The sequence below is a fragment of the Ostrinia nubilalis genome, chromosome Z, assembly GCF_963855985.1.
Source record: "Ostrinia nubilalis chromosome Z, ilOstNubi1.1, whole genome shotgun sequence".
Lineage (NCBI taxonomy): Eukaryota > Metazoa > Arthropoda > Insecta > Lepidoptera > Crambidae > Ostrinia > Ostrinia nubilalis.
The window spans coordinates 22060047-22079845 of record NC_087119.1 but is presented as its reverse complement, the minus strand read 5'-3'; the positions used below and the strand labels follow the sequence as shown (position 1 = coordinate 22079845).

Here is a 19799-nt window from a genome sequence, read left to right as displayed (position 1 = left end):
AATTTAACTAATTAAGATATGACAAAAAAACTGAGGTATGTCTCGTTTCTGTCGGGTCTGGGTTTTTTTTGTATGGGGCGTGACCGTTCTTCTTTATGCGTGTAATTTTTATATGTCCTTACCTGAGTCTGGAAAATCGCAAACGTAGGTATATTATAAGAGCACATCTTGATGAATAGGTATCGCGTAAAGGACACCGAGTTGAGTTGTAACAGAGGAGATTGTGACAATGTCGATTTTTGGGAACTCATTAACTACTAGCGATCTCGTAACAGTGCGCGTTTTTAGTTTAAGTCTCGAGCTAACAAATACGCACTGTTGCGAGCTAGATGAAAATTAAGTACTAGGTTTAATCGACAATGTAACAACTCTCTTGTGTCTGTTACTACTCACCTCGGTACCTACAGTATTTCAAGATCCATGATCCAAATCACATTCACAGACAATAAAACTATCGAGATTCAAATCCAAATCGAATCCACGTACCTACCAAGAGCATAATGTTTATTCTGCATTATTCACGCAATCTGACCCGAATTCAACTGGAAAACAACAGCTCTCAAATAGAAGCTTGATCTATAAATCTGTAGATCAACTATTGCCACATTTAACAAATAACATAACTATAGCAAATCGTAAACAATTGCACGTTAGTGCTGTCGGCGTCTGCGCACCGGCTTAGTGATGTGCTATAGTTTTTTTTTTACTCAAAGTGTAATATCGTCAAATACGATTTTTTTGGTAATTTACCATAAACATCACAATATTATGCAAGTGTTTTTTTAATAAAATCTGCAGTTAGGCACGCATGTACCACATGGATTTAAAAGGCAAGCAGAAACTTTACATTTATTTAGAGACATTCACATGGATCATTAACAATCGTAAATAAATGTCACCAAAAGTCACGTATCGTAATCGGAATTTATTGCTGTTGTTTTTATTAAGGGTTTCCTTAAAATTGTGCTTGATTTCCTAAGGGGTCCGTGGACAAAAAAGGTTAAGAAACGCTGATTTAGAATTTGTTCGAATGTGTCTTTATGTTAGCATCTATTTTGGGTTAATTAATTCATAACCAAAAATATATGTTTCTTATAACTCGTTAGCAACCAAAGTCGGATTATTGTACCACCGAGTCCACTTTAGTAACAATAATCGATTTATTATTCGATTCAGGTGCATAAAACAACACTACCACCTATTTCACGAGCCGAAAGGAGGCCGATGACGAAACTCCGCGAGTTTTATACACTCACCCGACCTCCTTCGTGTAAGCTTTTTGTAAATTTGCTCCAGTTTTAAGTATGAAGTTACTATTTGTATAGAATTAGTAAAAATTATGAGCGGTTTTGTAGCTCACGAACCAGGACACAAAGCTATAAGAGTAGGCGCACACCGTTGATTTTTAGTTGGCCGATAGTTGTGCCCGATTTTAATTTGTATGAAGAATCGGCCAAATCGAATCGGCGTAGTGTGCGCACTCCCATATGATACATGCCCATACTGATCAACTACCCGACTAAACTATCGGCCGACGAAAAATCAACGGTGTGCGCCTACTCTAAGAACCGAACCCGCGACCTCTGACGTAGTAGGTAGCTGAGCTCACAATCACTGCGCGAACTGAAAAAGTATACCACCATACTTAGATTAATAAAACCTAGATGGATAGTCTTCATACAAACGCTTCGTCAAGAGTGAGGCAAAAATCTTATGTCATTAGTGTCAATTTTGTTGGGGAGTGTAGACAGTGAAGGCGATTTTCCCGAAAGTAGGGAAATTTTTAATACGTTTTTAATTATTTTATAACTAACAAAAACAAAACGCATCATGTACTTACTTATTTATTGAATTCAAAGTACCTACATAATTACAATAAGATAAATCGACTGAAAAGTCTCGATTTCATAAAAAAGGAAGTGTATTTGTACGGCGAACAATTGGGAAATAAATTTTCTTGTTACTGGTATCATTCCCGTATTTAATTTTTGAAAGCCAAATTCAAGCAAAATACGCGTCGAATCGTAGTACTTACTTATGAAATGTAACACTGGTCACTTTCTTTAGTTTTTCTGATGTATTTAGACACCCTTTCACAGCACAAACCGTCTTAATTAATTAAAAGTCGTCGGACGTGTTTACCAATTTTTCACTATGACAGTTCATGTGACGTTTATGAGTAAGCCATTCTGGCTTACTAAAATCTGCCTCACCTTTCGTGCACTGACTATCTATCTAGGTTTTATTAATCTAAGCCACCATACTTCAACTGCTCCACCATACTTCAAAAATCTACGAGCACTTTTTGCATTAACACTTTCTTGTAACTATTACGGAATTTACGGAAATTCAATTTTAAATCCACAGATACATAGTATAATTGGTAAATATGTATAGGCTTTATTTTAGACTAGCGGCCGCTCGCGACTTTTACTCCCTTGGGGGTGGAGTTTCGTAAAATCCTTTCTTAGCGGATGCCTACGTCATAACATTACCGGCATGGCAAATTTCAGGCCGATCCGTCCAGTGCTTTGGGCTGTGCGTTGATAGATCACTTAAAAGGGAAAATAATGCAGCGCATGCAAAATTTTTGCAGACTTTCTTGAATCTTCACAGTATCATAAACATTGCAGAATAGCTTAGAAAATATCAGTACAATTGAAATTATCGAATCAAATTAAAAAAATACGACAGTAAAGTAACTAGTATACTGCCTTTAATGTAGCTATTAACACATAATGCTCAATAGAAGATACTCTAATGATTGTCGTACCACTCGATAAAACGAAAGTGGAAATCGTGTCAGTTCACATACTCTCTCGCGCTGGGAACCGGCGCGCGCGCACATGCGCGTTTTTGCTGCGCGCAATTTGTGGACAACCTGGAAAGTGACTTATAGCAATTAAGATTGCAGTAGCGTTGATCTCAATGGGTTATGACTGCTTTTCTCAGTGCAAGTAATTTTTTTGAGATATTATTGGTTAAGCGGGAATAGTGGGATGTTATCACGATGGTCCCATAATTATACCTATTTAATAGGTATTCAGACTGGTGTACAATAAAAGTAATAAATAATAATATTTAATTTAATTTATGAATTTAATGAATTATGATCTAAGTGAATTCTATGTGTCACTGAAAAAAGATAAGTTAAACAACTTATTTACCAACTTTTTAAAACAACCTACTTATAGGAGCAAATCAAAGGAAAATTCCTTAGAACGACTTAGGCTTCTTATTTTACAAATTTTAAGTCGTATGAAAAGACCGTAAAAATTAGTTTCATTTTCCATCAAGAGTAAAAACATTCATTTCGAAAACTCACAAAAAGCATTGTAAGCATTTGTGGTTGTTACGCATGACAATACGATATTGAAAACTGTTGCATTGCAATGGCACAGCATTCATTCGATTCCAGAAACACGTACGACAGTTTAACAAAATATTTTCTTTCATGCTTTGATTTCAATATCGCTGCATGAATGTGAGCCCAAAACAAAGGACATATTATGGGACCAGACCAGCATGAAAATTGCTAAAAATAATGTGATTGTTTACATTGGTGATAGACCCAGCTAGCAGCAGATAGCAGCTTTTTTAGAGCTTTGTACAGTCGACATTAAATCAGAGTAGGTATACAATTTTGTTTACAAAATAGCAGCTATTACAATATATGTAGTAACTTAAGTATTTGCACGTGTAATAACAGTGTAGAGGAGATCAAGGAAAGTTTGAGTTGTCACAAAGCCATTGCGTTAAGTCTGATCGCCATCGCCATCGTGCACGCCGGCTGCACGCGTTGGTTTGACTGAATCTCAGCGAGCTGACAATTTCACGTAAACTACAGTATTATAAATTATAAATTCGCTCCTTTTCCCAAACTTAAAATCTGTCTCAACTGTCCTACAAATTGACATCTAAATTGACTGTTCACAGATCTTACTAATGACATTTTCCAACAATCTTCTCGACTTCTAAGTTTCCAAAACTCACGACCTTAAGCAATAACCTTTCAAGGCAATCCCAGATTAGGTGTGTGGATCACAAAGGACGCTGGTTCTAATTTGGCTCAATCATCCACTTGTCACTTTGAAAATAGCGACGATAACGAGTCGGTGCATAAAATTGGCCCTATTGAGAGTGACGCGGCCTGAATTAAGTAATAGGCGTGCAAACTGTGCGTCAAAGGAGGGTCGTTTTGGAATATGGGACAGGGTCGAATGCAGCTGTTGTTGTGTGATTGATACATGCCGCTCTTTTGAGAATCTATATGCTCGTATACAAGCATTTGTTGAGTTGATTCGATGATTGAGTCGTATCTTCTCCATTTATGCACATAAGAAATAGGTCATTTCTAAATAAGCAGTCATGATAGCCGAATGGTGAAGGGGTCGGACTAGCTGACTCGTGATCCGGGGAACGCGGGTTCGAATCCCGCCGCCGCTCGACTGTTGTGGCATTTGTGGTGAGCCCACTCGTGACACAAGTATCTAGCTTAGTACGAGGGCCTAACGGGACTATTAGTAAATAGTGCAAAATTTACTAATATAATTAAAAACAAATTAAAGTTAACATGTACACATGGAGAAAAAACCTAGAATTTCTGAATAGCAGACATTTTGCGAAAAATACACTTTAAGAAAACGTATATTTTCAGGCAGCCCTCATAGGAATTGACTGACGGACGGAGGACGCCCGCACATATTTTTTCAAGACGGTCACGATACGGGGTAAAAATATAGCTCATTCGTACTAACATCGTCAAGAAAATACTAACTACTAGACATCGAGATCGTGTTTTGTTTATTTTATCGATCTACTTACTGCTTTATTATTATCCAACACGTAATCACGAAATATGAGCACACTGACTTTCACTCGTTAAACTTATTTTTATTGATGCACTATAATAAATAAATGCGTTATAATAGTAATAAACCATTCAAACTTACATTGGTGCAATTATTTAAGTTTTAAACATCGCAAGATATAAAAAATCGTAACGTGGTCGTTTGGCTTATGACCAACGTAATGACAGTCGGTCGCATAACCAATTGGTTCTCGTACATGTTTTCTAAACTAATTCTAATTAGTAGAAATAGGTACATTGGTTGTCTATTACCTCTCTAAATACCGTGTGTAGTTTTTATCAATTTATGAATAGGTATGTCTAGTTGTTTCCCGAAAAGCATTTTTCAATAGCAATAGGTTAGAAGCATTATTAGTTATTGTACGTCAATAGACGCAAACATCACATTAATCCGATACTCCGAAATTCGGATGAACACCATTTGCATATTGTTTGTGTGTAGAAAATTTTCAGCAAAGCTATGACGCAACTAGCACACAAACTGGAAGGCTTGCATTCCAACAAAGATTTGGTTAGCGGAGTTTGGTTGGTAACGAGAGCTATAGGACCTCAGATCATAGTCTATGATCTGAGGATAGGATCGTTTCAAAGGAAGAAGGCGATAGGAAGTTTCGTTCGATCCTGCTGAATATGAAAATGAGATGGTTTTTCCTTCTTGTTTTTCTGTGTGATATCACCTTTGTGAGGAAAGTTAGGATAAGAGAAGATGTGGACTCATAAAGCATGAAACAACACTCAAAAGGATTTATTGCATCCTTGCCATATTTACAGAGATAAAAGTAGGGAACAATAGGTACCTGTTATTTTAGATAAACAAGAGACTCCCGTAAAGAAAGCACACTTGAGTTTTCTCTTTCTCTCGCGAGATGTTAATCCATATTAAGTATTATAAAGAACAGAAGTAATTTGCTAAAAGCGTTGCTGCCAATGCCATAGCAGCTGAAGCTGAAATCCACGAAAAGTGTTATGAAGAGAAGAAAAACATCCTTTTTTTTTAATGTTAATGATCGACTTATTACAAACAATTTCTTTCAGATTACATATTATTTATGTGATAGTTACCTTACCACTGCCACTACTTCACAGTGCATTTAAGATGTTATCAAACAGACGGTTCACATTTTAACCAAAAAGAATACAAACAAAGTATTAACCGTGCGAGAATTATACTCGTAGCTGCAAACAAAAACCGTTTCGTGAGAATACAGGGCAAATATAGACGAGTACAGTAGGGCCATCAGAGCAAGCAAACCATACCCCCACGTTGCGGGTTACCTCCACCATATCGAATTATAAATAATCTAAAATCCAAAATACCGAACACGTTTCGAACATATCAAAATATCGAACAATCAAAATATCGAATGATCAAAATAGCGAACGTTCAAAATATCGAATTTACAAATGCAACCTAAGTGCTTGTGCTGTTACGTACACTCGAAAATACTTGTAACTATTTAAAATCCAAACTATTGTAATTATTCATATAGATGATCTGTCAAATAAGCTGTTATTTTGAACACCTATACTTACTAGTTTTATAAATCAAAATGACCTTTTGACTTTCGTTTCATGGTGGGCAGTGCTTTAAGTGTCCTTACTGGTGTCACCTCACTTGTGTCACACGTCATACTTAAAAAAAGTCACACAAAAAAGCACGTCCAACCAACCGCACGCTTATATAATTAATTCTAAACAGATAACATTTTTACATAATTTTATGTACATAAAGCGTTACAGACACTGAGCAATTAGTCCAAGTACTACTACAGACATGTAGCTTTTCAATTATAATGTGAGTTAAAATTCGCTGAGGCTCTTCTGACCTTCCTACCTCTGTAGAATCCTGCATGAAAAAAACATCGTCTTCATATTTAAAGTATGATGTTAACATCAACTTACTTAAGTAAGTAAAGGTAAAGTCAAATAAATTAGGATAACTGAGCTCGAAACTTAATAATATTCACTCTTAAAATGTAAGATTATGTAGATTCGAGTGAGGAGTTTTCTGGCTTACTGAACCAAACTTATGGTGATTAATTTGCTGTCAATTAAATGTTCATTCACTTGTACAGTCTTTAATTGTGTTTTGAAAGACAATAATGTTATTTATGAATAAGTCGTGCAGAAACGTTCTAGAACCTCGCCTCATAAAACGCAGGCCTCATTTTTGTGATCTGTGGTATTCCTACTCAGTGGACAGATAGATCTAATTGTCAATTTTAGACGACAATAAAGATATTGTGAGCTTATCTTCTGAAATCAATAAAAGATAACAATAAGAGTAGGCGCACACCGTTGATTTTTAGTTGGCCGATAGTTGTGCCCGATTTTAATTTTATGAAGAATCGGCCAAATCGAATCGGCGTAGTGTGCGCACTCCCATACATGCCCTTACTGATCAACTGCCCGACTAAATTATCGGCCGACGAAAAATCAACTGTGTGTGCCTACTCTAATAGCGCGCATCTTGAGCAAAACGCCTGGGTGCGGAAAGCGCAAGAACGATAGTTGAGGAAATGCTTGAGGCCTCTTTTCAGCAGTGGAAATCTTACTTTTGAAAAAGAATGATTGCATCAGTCGTCTATATTATTTAATAGGCCTAACCTAATAGACGTAGACGACTGACAATACCTTCCTCAAAATCATCATAACATACATTTTAACCATTTTCTTCCCTTCTTATTAATATGAGTGTGAAAGGCTAAACTTACGCTTTCACGTTTGTTTTCGCGATTGTCCCGAACAAGTGACTGCTCAAATGTTCCCACAATATTATTACGCCTAAAAAAAGCGTCACGCGCTTACACCGACGCATAACTTCGTGTGACGTAGGCCCGCGCCCGCGCCATAACAGAAATACTTTCGCTGAGTTGCACCACTTAACTTTGATCGTAACTATAACGATAACCGGTGTTTTTGTTGGATTTTGGTATATTTTTGACGTTTGTCTAAGTTAAAGTAAGATGCTGCTGCAACCCAGCCATAATGTTAGTTTAGTTGCACCACCATATTTTAACCATAACCAATATTTTTGTATGGAGCGTAACACACTTTTGACGTTTGTTAAAATTAAAGAAGATGGTACATTGTGCCACCCAATCTAAGTAGTGGACCTTCTAAAGCGGTAATCAAAAAACTCAACCTGAATAACTTTGAATAGTTCGTTCGAACATCAGTAAGCTTTATAGCTTAATTTTTAGACTTAGACTACTGAACGGATTTTGATGAAACTTTACAGTATTTTTTTTGTCTTTTTATTTTTTTATCCACAATGAGGAAGCTCTTGCCCTGTATCTCACCTGATGGTAAGTGATGATCAGGCCGAAGGTGGAAGCGAGCTTCACCCGGAATCCTCAACCACGGACGACTCAAATCTGGTATCATTCCAATTCCGAGTAATAATTTTGTGAAAAGCTAGAGATAAACGTAGCACGACTACTATTTGTTACTCAACTGTGATATTGCCGAGTGAAGATGATAAGATTATGTACCTAATTTTTTTGACGTAATAATTAAAACAAACAATTGTAAATATTTCACTGCCAAATTCTGGTGCTTAGCTAGTAAGATAGTACTTAAATTATGTGTAATACCAACTAACGTTACGGATATTAAAATAATATTATACCGGTTTCGGTTACGGTTACGGATAGTAAATGATTTCGGATTATCCGAAAGTTTCGGATAATTTCGGTTCCGGATATTAGAACTTTAAAAAGGCTAAATTCAAATAGCAAGATGCTGCGCGACTAGGGTTGCCAGGTCCAAAATCACAAAAGCCGGACTTTGTGCTTCATTTGGCCGGACATTTTACCCTAAAAGCCGGACATGTGACCGGGGGGGGGGGGGGGGGGTGTAATTAGTGTCAGCTCATGAGTGAGTACTATCATCATCGGGTTGCTAACCAACATCCTGATGCGTGCGCTTTATATGATTCTGTGGCTCGACTTTCACCTGGCGCAGCAACCAAATAAAAAGCCTCACAAAAGCCGTACAGGCCGGACAAGGCAATATTTGGCCGGACAAGTCCCTAAAAAGCCAAACATGTCCGGCTAAAGCCGGACGCCTGGCAACCCTATGCGCGACCCACATAGCCACTTTATACTATGACGGTGCCTATGATAAAGGTAAAACAGGCGGGTATAACAGAATGGTGCCAGGGAATGCCAGACAAGTAACAATTATTATAAATATTAAGATTTAGACTCCGCCTTTATCCGAAACTTTTGAATCGGTTTCAGTTACGGTTACGGATATTTTTTTATTTCGGATATCCGATAGTTTCGGTTACGGTTACGGATATCCATAACATCCCTGATAAGAAATCAGCAGATACCAAATCGATGTAGTGTGCGCACGTTCATGTACAAAAAATATGGAAGTAGGTAGTCTGTATTGTCTAATACAAAATTTAGTTTAAAGGACTCTGGGAAGTAGGTCACAACTCAGATCCAACGTGTAAGGTGACTGCACATAGACAAAGCAGACAACATGTCTACTAGGTTTCCAGCATCATTATAACTTAGGCAGATTGTGCACACCACCGCAACTGTAAACTAACGAAGTCAGAATTTCGGGTTACGGATTAACGAGGTAACTTTTTATTAAAAGCAAACTAACAATGCATATAGGTAAACGGGACTATTCCCACCTCTCGTTCCCACCACTGCAACTCCTGTGTAGCCAGGATCTACAGCTTGCCCGCTATAAAAACCCAACCAATAAAGGTCAAGTTTATCCCGGGGGAAAGTTAAACTGTCATTGGACCCGCAACGAAATTAATCAGAAGAACATAGGAGGAGTTCAATGCATATAGGTAGCAAAACAATTTCGCAGTTCCCCGTAACCGGAATACCGGCGTTTCCAATTTGCTCCGTTCACTCGGCAAAGAAAAATCCAGAACGTTTTGTGCCTTGTGTTACACCTAGTTAGAAACAGCTAGTTTACTCTGCACCGAGAATTGGGCATGTCACTCATGACTAGGGTTGCCAGGTATCTGGCTTTTTAGGGACTTATCCGGCCAAAAAATATCTTGTCCGGCCTGTCCGGCTTTTGTTAGGCTTTTTATCGCGCCAGTCGACGCATACATGCGCGTATCAGGATGTTGGGCTACCGATTCGAAGATGATAGTTGATAGTACTCACTCATGAGCTATGATACTAATTGCACCCCCCCGCCCCCCCCCCCCCCATGACATGGCAAAAAAGGCGTGTCCGACTTTTAGGGTAAAATGTCCGGTCAAATTAAGCACCGAGTCCGGCTTCTGTGTTTTTGGACCTGGCAACCCTACTCACGACGGTAAACCCCTTTGAACCCAACACTTTGAAATTGAAAATTGGCGTACACACGTCCGTTTAGGGGTCACTGTTTTTTTTCATTTAGCAAAGCAAAGCTAGCTTTATAAACAGTGCGTAGTGTTGTCCACCCTCTTTTATCGATATACGCTAATGTTACTACACAAAGTTTATGTTTTTTGTTAAAAGTAACATATTTTTTTGCTAAACATTAACTAATTAACCGTAATCAAAAATAAATATTACAAAGAAAAGGTACAGAAACATGCCCTGTTCTTAACCAAATCATCTTGTTCCAACTTGTTTCGTTCAAAAACTTCCTTTAAAAAAAACCTTATGACATTTAATTTAATTTAATATCTTATCGATTTTTATTTATTATTTAGCTACATTGCCCAACACTATTCCACGGATTGACACCTCAATCGCGTCACGTAGGTGGTGGGAAATGGGAGGGAAATACGATTGTAGATAAACTTATATGTGATTTTTCAGTATTTAATGTAGGTACCTCCTTACGCGTGGTTAATGCAGTTTTAGAGCAGGACAATATTGATATTGTGAAGGTTTTCAGAGATTAGGCCTATGCGTTTGCGACTTGCTTCTAAAAAGGTAAAACGCCTGTTAGATTTAATTGTATTATCCCAAAAAATCAACTCGGACATGAACTTAAAACTAACTTGCCTGAAATGTTACTTTTTTGATGAAGAATAATTTTGTTAAAAGGTAAAAATATCTTGTGTCTCGTCTACCACCAAACCATAGTTTGTTTAATGACTTTCAAGAAATAATTATGAAATTGTATTGCTTCTTCAGCGTGTTCCATGCTTGTTGTGCTGATAACTGTCAAATTTTTAATCCCGATTAGATAAATAAATTCAAGAATCGGAAAATGTTTAGCCGTTATTTTTGACGGCCTTTCTAGCATGGTTTGCAAACCAGACTCTTTACAAACAATTTGTAACTGTGCCTTAACTTTCAGATGAAGGAGTGACGAAGACCTTTACATGCGCAAGACCCTTGATTGGACAGCACGTGTTCCTACAACTGGTAGGGGTGGAGGGCTCGCTATCCCTGTGCGAAGTCGAGGTCTTCACGACCGAAGGTATGTTTTATCCTAATAAATTCTCGGGAAATGATTTAGCCAGTTCTTTCGTTTCAGTCCACTGCTGGACAAAGGCCCAAGTATTTCCACATCGACCGGTCTTCTGCAGCCCACATCCAGGTATCCCGCGACCTTCACCAGATCGTCGTTCCAGTGTGAAATTGAGTCAGTAACGAGCAAAAACTCTGGCAATACCAATATAATCGTTGTGAATGGCAGCAGAATTGTGTAAAACGTCACTCGTCATAGGGCACACTGAAAATCAGTGTCGTGAGCTGTCGTGGCCTTCGTCACCGTAGATCACATAGAATGGGATTCCATCTTTATCTTGTTCATATTGGGTGAGGATAGCACTTCTCGATGCAATTTTTCGGTGGCACCTGAAAAAACTTAATCTGCATGGATCCTTACTGAGACTGTGCAGCTGCACTTTGCATGCAGTTAGAAATCCACTTTTATTAGTATAAAAAACGAAACTAGTTTATAACGCAAAATATACTCGCAGAACCTTCGTTGTAAGGATAATAAATAGAATTGAACTCTTGTGAAAATAATATTTACTCTTTAAAGATATTCTTTGCCTCATTGACTTGGTTTCTTCAACAGAATTCTCGAACGACCGTTGCGCACCGGCTGGGGCCCCGGCGGACATCGAACTGGCTGCCTTCTCTCGGAACTGCTATGAGTTCAACGTAGCCAAGGGTGGTTCCTTTGAAGAGGCGAGGAAGCAGTGCCAATCCCATGGGGGTGACCTGATCCATGGCTTTCAGGTAATGAGAACTCTAACATATCTAATGGCCGGCCGTTGTAGTGGTTCGAAACAGACTACTATGCCGATGTCGCGGGTTTGATTCCCGCACAGTACAAACATTACTTTTTTATTGGTCTGAGTGTTTTCTATCTACAGGATGTTAGGTAACTGGATTTATAAGCCGACACTAGCCCATGTTAACATGTGCATATAAATGGTATGAATAAATCTGTTTGTTTTTGAAGAGGTTCATGCAATCCTCAATAGATGGCGCTGTAACCTTACGCGTCTACAACACACCTCAACAACATACAACCCTGAATCGCGGTAGCAAAGTTTTTCGATTTGAGTTATACAAATACAGAATGGGCCTGTTTCCACTTAGATGGACCGTTTGCTTTCTCGGTCCGTCTAAAAAGACGGATTGGCCAACGGCTGTACAATTCGTATGTTACTCTTCATATTTAATTTTATACGGGCAAATACGGACCCGTCGTGAACAGTAACATGTCAATTGTATTGCCATTGGCAGATCCATCTATTTAGACGGGACGAGAAACAGACGTTCCATCTTAGATAAAACAGGCATTTTGGCGGGAATTATTTGTTCGGACAAAGGTCCCAGGAGTATACGAGTATAATGCTCTTTTTGTTATTATTTACGAGTATGATTTTTATTGAAGCTTTTTCCTTAGTTTATGGCTTTTGTAGAATAAGGTGCATTAAGGATAAAAAAGTTCTGAGATGACTCACCAGAATATTAGTATATTATGTGCAACAAACGTTTTTTAATCAATATCAATTTTGTTTTTTAATAAAAATTTCATTGTGCAGTGATAAAATTGTGTTGCTTAACTTCAAACCTTCAAACATTTTGGTGTACCATGAAAATCTGTATTGTTTTAACAATTTAAAATTGTTATCAAGAAACAAGATTTTTTTTAAATGTTTTAAAAAGAATAAAACAAGTTTAAAATTAAATCATATCCATAAAATTACATTACTCAATTACGAGTAGGTAGGTAGCTCGATCTATATCTATGTATAAAAGCGAAAGGTCACTGAATGACTGACTCACTCATCACGAAATCTCAGAAACTACGAGTAGGTACAAATGCTAGAAGTCTCAAGTTTTGCATGGGGGTTCCTTTTAGAATGTAGATGCTCACTAAGACGGGATTTTACAAAATTCAACCCCTTAGGGGGTAAAACAGGATCCACTTCCACACGTACGAAGTCGCGGGCGGCCGCTAGTATGATATTTTATTTAAACTTGTCGTGAATAGTTTGATTTATCTCGGGACATGCCAAAGTAAAAATGCATTTTTTTATTTTGACTTACCTTATAAAATCTCATAGTAAAAACAAAAAAATTGTTCCACTCTAAAGTGGAGTTAACTTGGTTTGAAGTTAGGCGTTACTAGATGGCGCTGAAACATTACCTCTATACAAAATACCGCGCTGGCATACAAACCTGAATCGCGGTGACAAAGTTTTCGGTGAGAGTTCTACTAAATATAGAACCAAAGCGGTATTAGATCGGCCGAAAGGCCTCCGTACTCAATTGTCTTGATCATCCGCAAATGTACGGGTAACCAGCCATTATAATGGTCACAATCGCTCAGCAGAAGCGGCGCGGTCCAGTAGCTCATGTTAAACGATCCGAGCTCACCTGCTACCTCCATGTGCTAGGTAGTCAACATAAACTGGCTTCGTCGCAAAAACACCTTTTTTGCTTACTTATTAAACTGAAGTCATGAAAGTTATAGGTTATAGTCCTAGTAGTTTGTGATTTTATTTTTTGGTCAAATGAACTTGTGGACTTATTTTATGATAGATCACTTTGATAAAATGCTACGGAAGGATTTTTAATGCTACAATTGCAATCTTTTAATAAATAAATAAATTACACTGGACTGCAAAGAAAATGGGTCAGTTAGAAAATCTTCAAAGTACCTGCAAAACATTAAAACCGACCGACCAGCCTGCTCAGTGCCAAGCTCAAGAAATGTTCTAAATTTACCGGCACCGATTCCAAAAAATCATCATGGTATATAATTTGGTATATAATTTAAAATAAAAAACCTGTTTAATGATATTAATGCCCGTTTTCACCATCAATCCCTAATTTTTAAGTGACCCCTATAAAAAAATAAATTCCTATTGTGTTACCATAGGGGTCACTTAAAAATTAGGGATTGAAGGTGAAAACGAGCATAAGACTATAGTTTTCCATTTAAAGGGTAAATAAGTTAATCTTCCTTAAAATACAGGCTACCTACTTTAAATATCGGCAACTAAAAAGTATCATCTAACACCTAACTTACGAAGTTTGATCTTTCATCATCAGCTCACCTAAAAAACCTGAAATAATACAACTTTACTTAAGTATTTAAATTCAATTATTTGCACAGAAACATGGTACAATACAGATGTCAGATAAAACAATTAGGTTCAACATGTTTCGTCTACAAGACACGCAAAAATTTCACAATGTCAAGTAATATTTTTATCAAATCATAAAAATATTACTTGACATCGCGAAAACCCTTATAGTTTCGAATGTCTGTCTGTCTGTCTGAGGTTTTGCTTGGAAACTATTGGCACTAGAGAGCTGTAATTTTGTGGAGGTTGGCTTAGTGGTTTCTAAGACTATTTTTCCATTTTGAGATCTGTTTGCAAATTATTAAAGTTTAAATTGCCAATTTTTGTTCGAGTAAGCCATTACGGAACCGTATTCCTCGCACCACACATTAATACGTATTTTCACAGCGCCCATACACATCCTCGTAGTCGTACGACACATTTTCCTCGCACATCTCCGGTGGAAACGCAGCCAACCTGTGGTCTTAGGGTTAGGCCGCATTAGTGCGTTGCGTGGCATTATAAAAAATATAATGGAAAACGACTTGGCTGCGTCGATGCTGTGACGTTTTCCATATATCCTACTAATACACTCGTCGTCAAATAAATCGCTCCTCCCGCGACAAGCACATTGAAACGTATGCATCCCCACTTCCCACCAATATTGGCACCATTTAAAGGCCTAGTTCTAAACTTCATTTCATTAAAGGAAAGGTTTTTACCCTAAAAATGTGTCTTTAGAAGGATCCAGAGTCACTTCTTCAAAAAATAGGTAGTTACGTTTGAGCCAACTTTTATGGCCATAAAACTGTTAAGTTGGGATTAATCGCTATCCATCTGTTAAAGAGGACACGTGTAATCATTATTTGGTTTTATAACCATAAAATTTGGTCTAATTGATCCCAGAGGTGAGCCCAAAGTGAGGTCTTCTTTCAAGTCACATTTATGGTATAAGTTAATCTTTTATTAAGAAATGAAATGTATTTTTCTTTAAGGATATTTATTGGGCTTTGAAATAACACCAATATTGTCGGGGTACCATGATTGTGTCAGAAGAAAATCTTTAAAGTTCGCGTCGCGGAAGGTGCGGTTTATTTGATGTTGAGTGTATTATAAATGCGAAAGTTTGGATGTCTGGATGTCTGGATGTCTGGATGTTTGTTACTCTTTCACGCAAAAACTACACAATGGATTTTGATGAAACTTTACAGTATTCTTGTTTATAACCCAGAATAACATATAGACTTTAATTTATGACGATCTGTGACAAACGAAATTTCACGCGGGTGAAGCCGCGGGCATTTTTTATAACGCGACGCAGCGCAACGGACGTATGGGGTTAGGGGGCGTCCATAAATTACGTGAGACTTTTAGGGGGGGGGAGGGGGTCAACGAAAACCTCACTTAATCTCACGTAGGGGAGAGGGGGGGTCTCGGAAAATATCACGTAATTTTTCCCGCAAGATATAGAGTAAAATTGCCAGAAAACTGGGTTATTGAAGTAAAAAAAATATTTTTTTATGATGATAATGACAATTTATTCTAAACCGTCTAATCAAATTAAACTAAAAATGCCTCCATCTGCATTTGTGAACACTATAGACGCAGAATAAATGTCGGAATTAAGAAAATTCGAAATTAAAAAAAAAAACGTTAACGGCATCGCTATTGCGTAAAAAATTGGCCAAGTGCGTGTCGTGCCACGCGCAGTGTAGGGTTCCGTATTTGTCTGTCGTTACCACAATATATTTCAGAAGCAAGCAATTACTTCATCTAAAGTCACTTTTCATATTTTCTTCTAAGGAATTTTTACTGGTTAAGAAATTGTATAATACATGAGTCAAATGACTATTAGGTACTCTTAAACTAAGTAATGTATCTTAACCGTTATAGTTTTCCTTGAAAAAAATCATCAATCACCCACTTTACATGCAGGGGAGCTACCCTAGTTTTTTTTTTTTAAATTTTATTTTACCGTTTTGTCGGCGTTATTAATATACATACCTTCACAAAATTACAGCTCCCCAGTGCCAATAGTTTCTAAGCGAAACCTCGGACAGACAGACAGACATATCGAAACTATAAGGGTTCCTTGTCAGGACTACGGAACCCTAAAAAATGACATTACATACGTATGAAAATATTATGTATTCGTAGTTAAAGTAACCAATAGTCAAATTTGACAGATGTCAAATGACAAGTGGTTAAATAACAGAAAAAAATGTTTTTATAACAACGTTTAACTTGACTTTTAGTACATTTTTTAACTTTTCGTTTACATTTTATTAATATTTGAAGCAATTGCTTGTCTTACTAAACGACGGGAAGCTACGGAACCCTGCACTGCACGTGGCACGACACTGGGTTACTGATTTTTTCATATAAATCTAATAGACTCGAAGCATAGACATTGCAAAATAGGCATTTTATTAAATATCACGTGAGATTAGGGGGGTGGGGGAGGGGGTCAGGCAAAATCTCACCAAGGGGGGCGGGGGGTTGAAAAATGGCCAAAATTGTCTCACGTAATTTATGGACGCCCCCTTATATGAATATCTGTGGCGGACACACGAGCGGTGAGCGATACGGCGAAATCTTTGCGGTGCGGCGTCGCACGCGTCGATTTTTGGCTCATTGTCACATTGCCAGTTCTTCTCGAATTCTTCATCCGTCACGTTGGAAATTGACCTTTTCTCTCATTGTAATACGGTGTGGGAAAGTGATTAGCATCACAATACACCGATCGGGAACAATAGCCTGATTACAATATATGTACATGTACAGTTGCCACTCAATACTGGATGTGATTATTAATGAGTGATATACATAATTGAACTATTAAAAGTATAGTTAGTAGGTAAGTACGAGTATTAGTGGATTTAGTGGTTTAATCGCCAGTTTAGTGTAATGGTTCGTAACGGACTCCTATGCCAGTGTTCGATTCCCGCACAGAACAAATATTGCGTGTATGAACTTATTTGTTGATCTGGATGTTTTGATCACGTAAATTAATAAAATACAATATACATAGAAGTAACCTACATAAATAAATAGTCGTTCGAGTAAACAAAACAGTTCCCTAATCTCCTCACTACAATAAGTTTAGATGCAGCTACTTCGCATTATGAGAAATGTTTTCACAAAAGTGTAATAAACAACATTGCTAGATAACTCTGAAAACTTGCAGGAAATCAAATTAATTCAAGCAATGCCTGCTTCCAGAGAAGAATTCTGCTTATTACAGTTAGGTACCTGCAAAATGTTTTCATTTGACTTGATAAAATATAGCGACCTCTGAAGATTTTAACGTTTCATTTTACATTGCATTTTTACGGAATACCTGTCAGTAACTACTTAACTCATATTTGAAACGAGTTTGTTACGACGCAGCTTCTATTCGCAGACACTTCCGATAGCTAAGTATGCTGATAAATAAGCTGTTTCCACAACGAGGAAGATCTTGGCCTGCATCTCACCTGAAGGATAGTGATGATCAGGCAGAAGGTGAAAGCGAGCGAGCGATAACATTTGGTGAATAAAAAATATATTTTCGAGACTTGACTGGGTTGCATCATTTTATCTAAACTTAACAAACGTCAAAAATCTGTCAAACTCCATACAAAAAACACCGGTTATCGTTAAAGTAACAAAGTAGGTGGAGCGACTCAGCCTTATTGGTTCTATTTCGAGTGAGGTCGAGACGAACCACGAATGTCATCGAAATCAGGGATGTTAAGGATATGAAGTTTCGGTTATGGATACGGTTACCGATATTAGAATAATATTATACCGGTATCGGTTACGGATATGAAATCATTTCGAAAGTTTCGGATAATTTCGGTTACGGATATTAGAATTTTAAAAATGTAATATTCAAATGCTTCGTCACATCCACTATATGTACTATGACGACACCTATGATAAAGGGAAAATAGGCGGGGATATTAGATGGTGCCAGAGAATGCCAGACAAGTAACAAATAAGTTATGTAAAGATTTAGTTAGACTCCGCCTTTATTCGAAACTTTTGAATCGGTTTCGGCTACGGTTACGGATATTTTTTTATTTCGGATATATGATAGTTTCGGTTACGGATATCCATAACATCCCTGATCGAAATGCAGACGGAAGATGTCGTTACCTGCTTCCCCGCGCCTCATCCCATCGGCAGAGGAATCCGTAATATGCAACCGATATTATGATTTACCGGGTACTTATTTACTCGGATATTTTTAGAGGAAATAGGCAAATTTTTATACTGATTCTCTTTTCCAGTTAAAGTTAAAATTATAATTTGATTCTGTGGTCTAGTGGATAAAAATAAGACTTTCGTTGCGGGTTAGAATCCTATTTGATTCATAAGTGTAAAAACATTGTGTTTGCCCGCATTATACGAAAATTGAAGGCTTGACTAAAAACGGGACTATTCCCACCTCTCGTTCCCACCACTGCAACTCTTGTGTAGCCAGGATCTACAGCTTGACCGCCACATAAACCCAACCAATGAAGGTCAAGTTTGTCCCGTCCCGGGGGAAAGTTACTGTCATTGGACCCGCAACGAAATTAATCAGAAGAACATAGGAGGAGTTCGAAATTAAGATTCGACTTCCCTCCATTGCAAAGCCGAAGACTTGAATCACTAGGTAGGTACTACTTACCTACGTCCAAAAAGTATGATTGAGTGCCTCGGAGTGCACATTGAAGCCGGTCCATTCAATTGAGCCAGACACCTATGTCGGCTCATTAAATCTGAATACCAAGACCTGGTTGCAACAAAATATAAACGATTTAAGGCTTGGTATTTCTGCTAAAGTAGGTATTTCGCGCTGTCAAAATCTGCGCGCGCAATACTTCGCCGAAGACAGCGCGCCAAAGAGCTCTCGCGGCTACACAGTATAGAAATACGCAGTTTAGAAATACGCAGTTGGTTAGGTTAGGTTGACTTCCTTCCGTTCAAGCGTCACACTCACAGCACTTTCTAATACGAATCATATCCAAGTGATACAAATTAAAACAACTTTCAAAATTTTTGGGAATATATTTTAGAATCGAATAAATTTAGAATATAACTGCCAAAGTAAACACGGTTCAAAGAGGCGTGGCGTCACCCGACCTTCCGGGAGTTCCGCGCCGGCTAAAAGAATTTCAAGATTACGTCACCCGACCTATCGGTAGATCCTCGGGAGCTTGAGCGATTGGAAAAACATTTTATGATCAGTTACTCGTAGTAGCGATTATTTAGAGCTTGGATAATAAATTATAGTTGTTGCAATTCACGAAACTTTGCATGAGGTTAATTACATTAATCAGTACACGCATCAATTTTGTTCAGTCTTTTTGTTTATTAATAAATAAAAATATCATACCAAAATTGCATACATATTTGTTTGTATTGGTCTGGGTGTTTTCTTTC

The 19799-nt window shown here is 37.7% G+C and overlaps 1 protein-coding gene across 1 annotated transcript in view; it reads left to right on the top strand.

Moving 5' to 3' along the window:
- The window catches only part of LOC135086551 (CUB and sushi domain-containing protein 3), a 152683-nt gene that overhangs the window by 94988 nt on the left and 37896 nt on the right, over positions 1-19799 (top strand). The window contains exons 5-6 of the mRNA XM_063981293.1: positions 11150-11272; positions 11879-12042. Of these exons, the coding sequence (XP_063837363.1) occupies positions 11150-11272; positions 11879-12042 (287 nt within the window). The remainder of the gene's footprint in view (positions 1-11149; positions 11273-11878; positions 12043-19799) is intronic.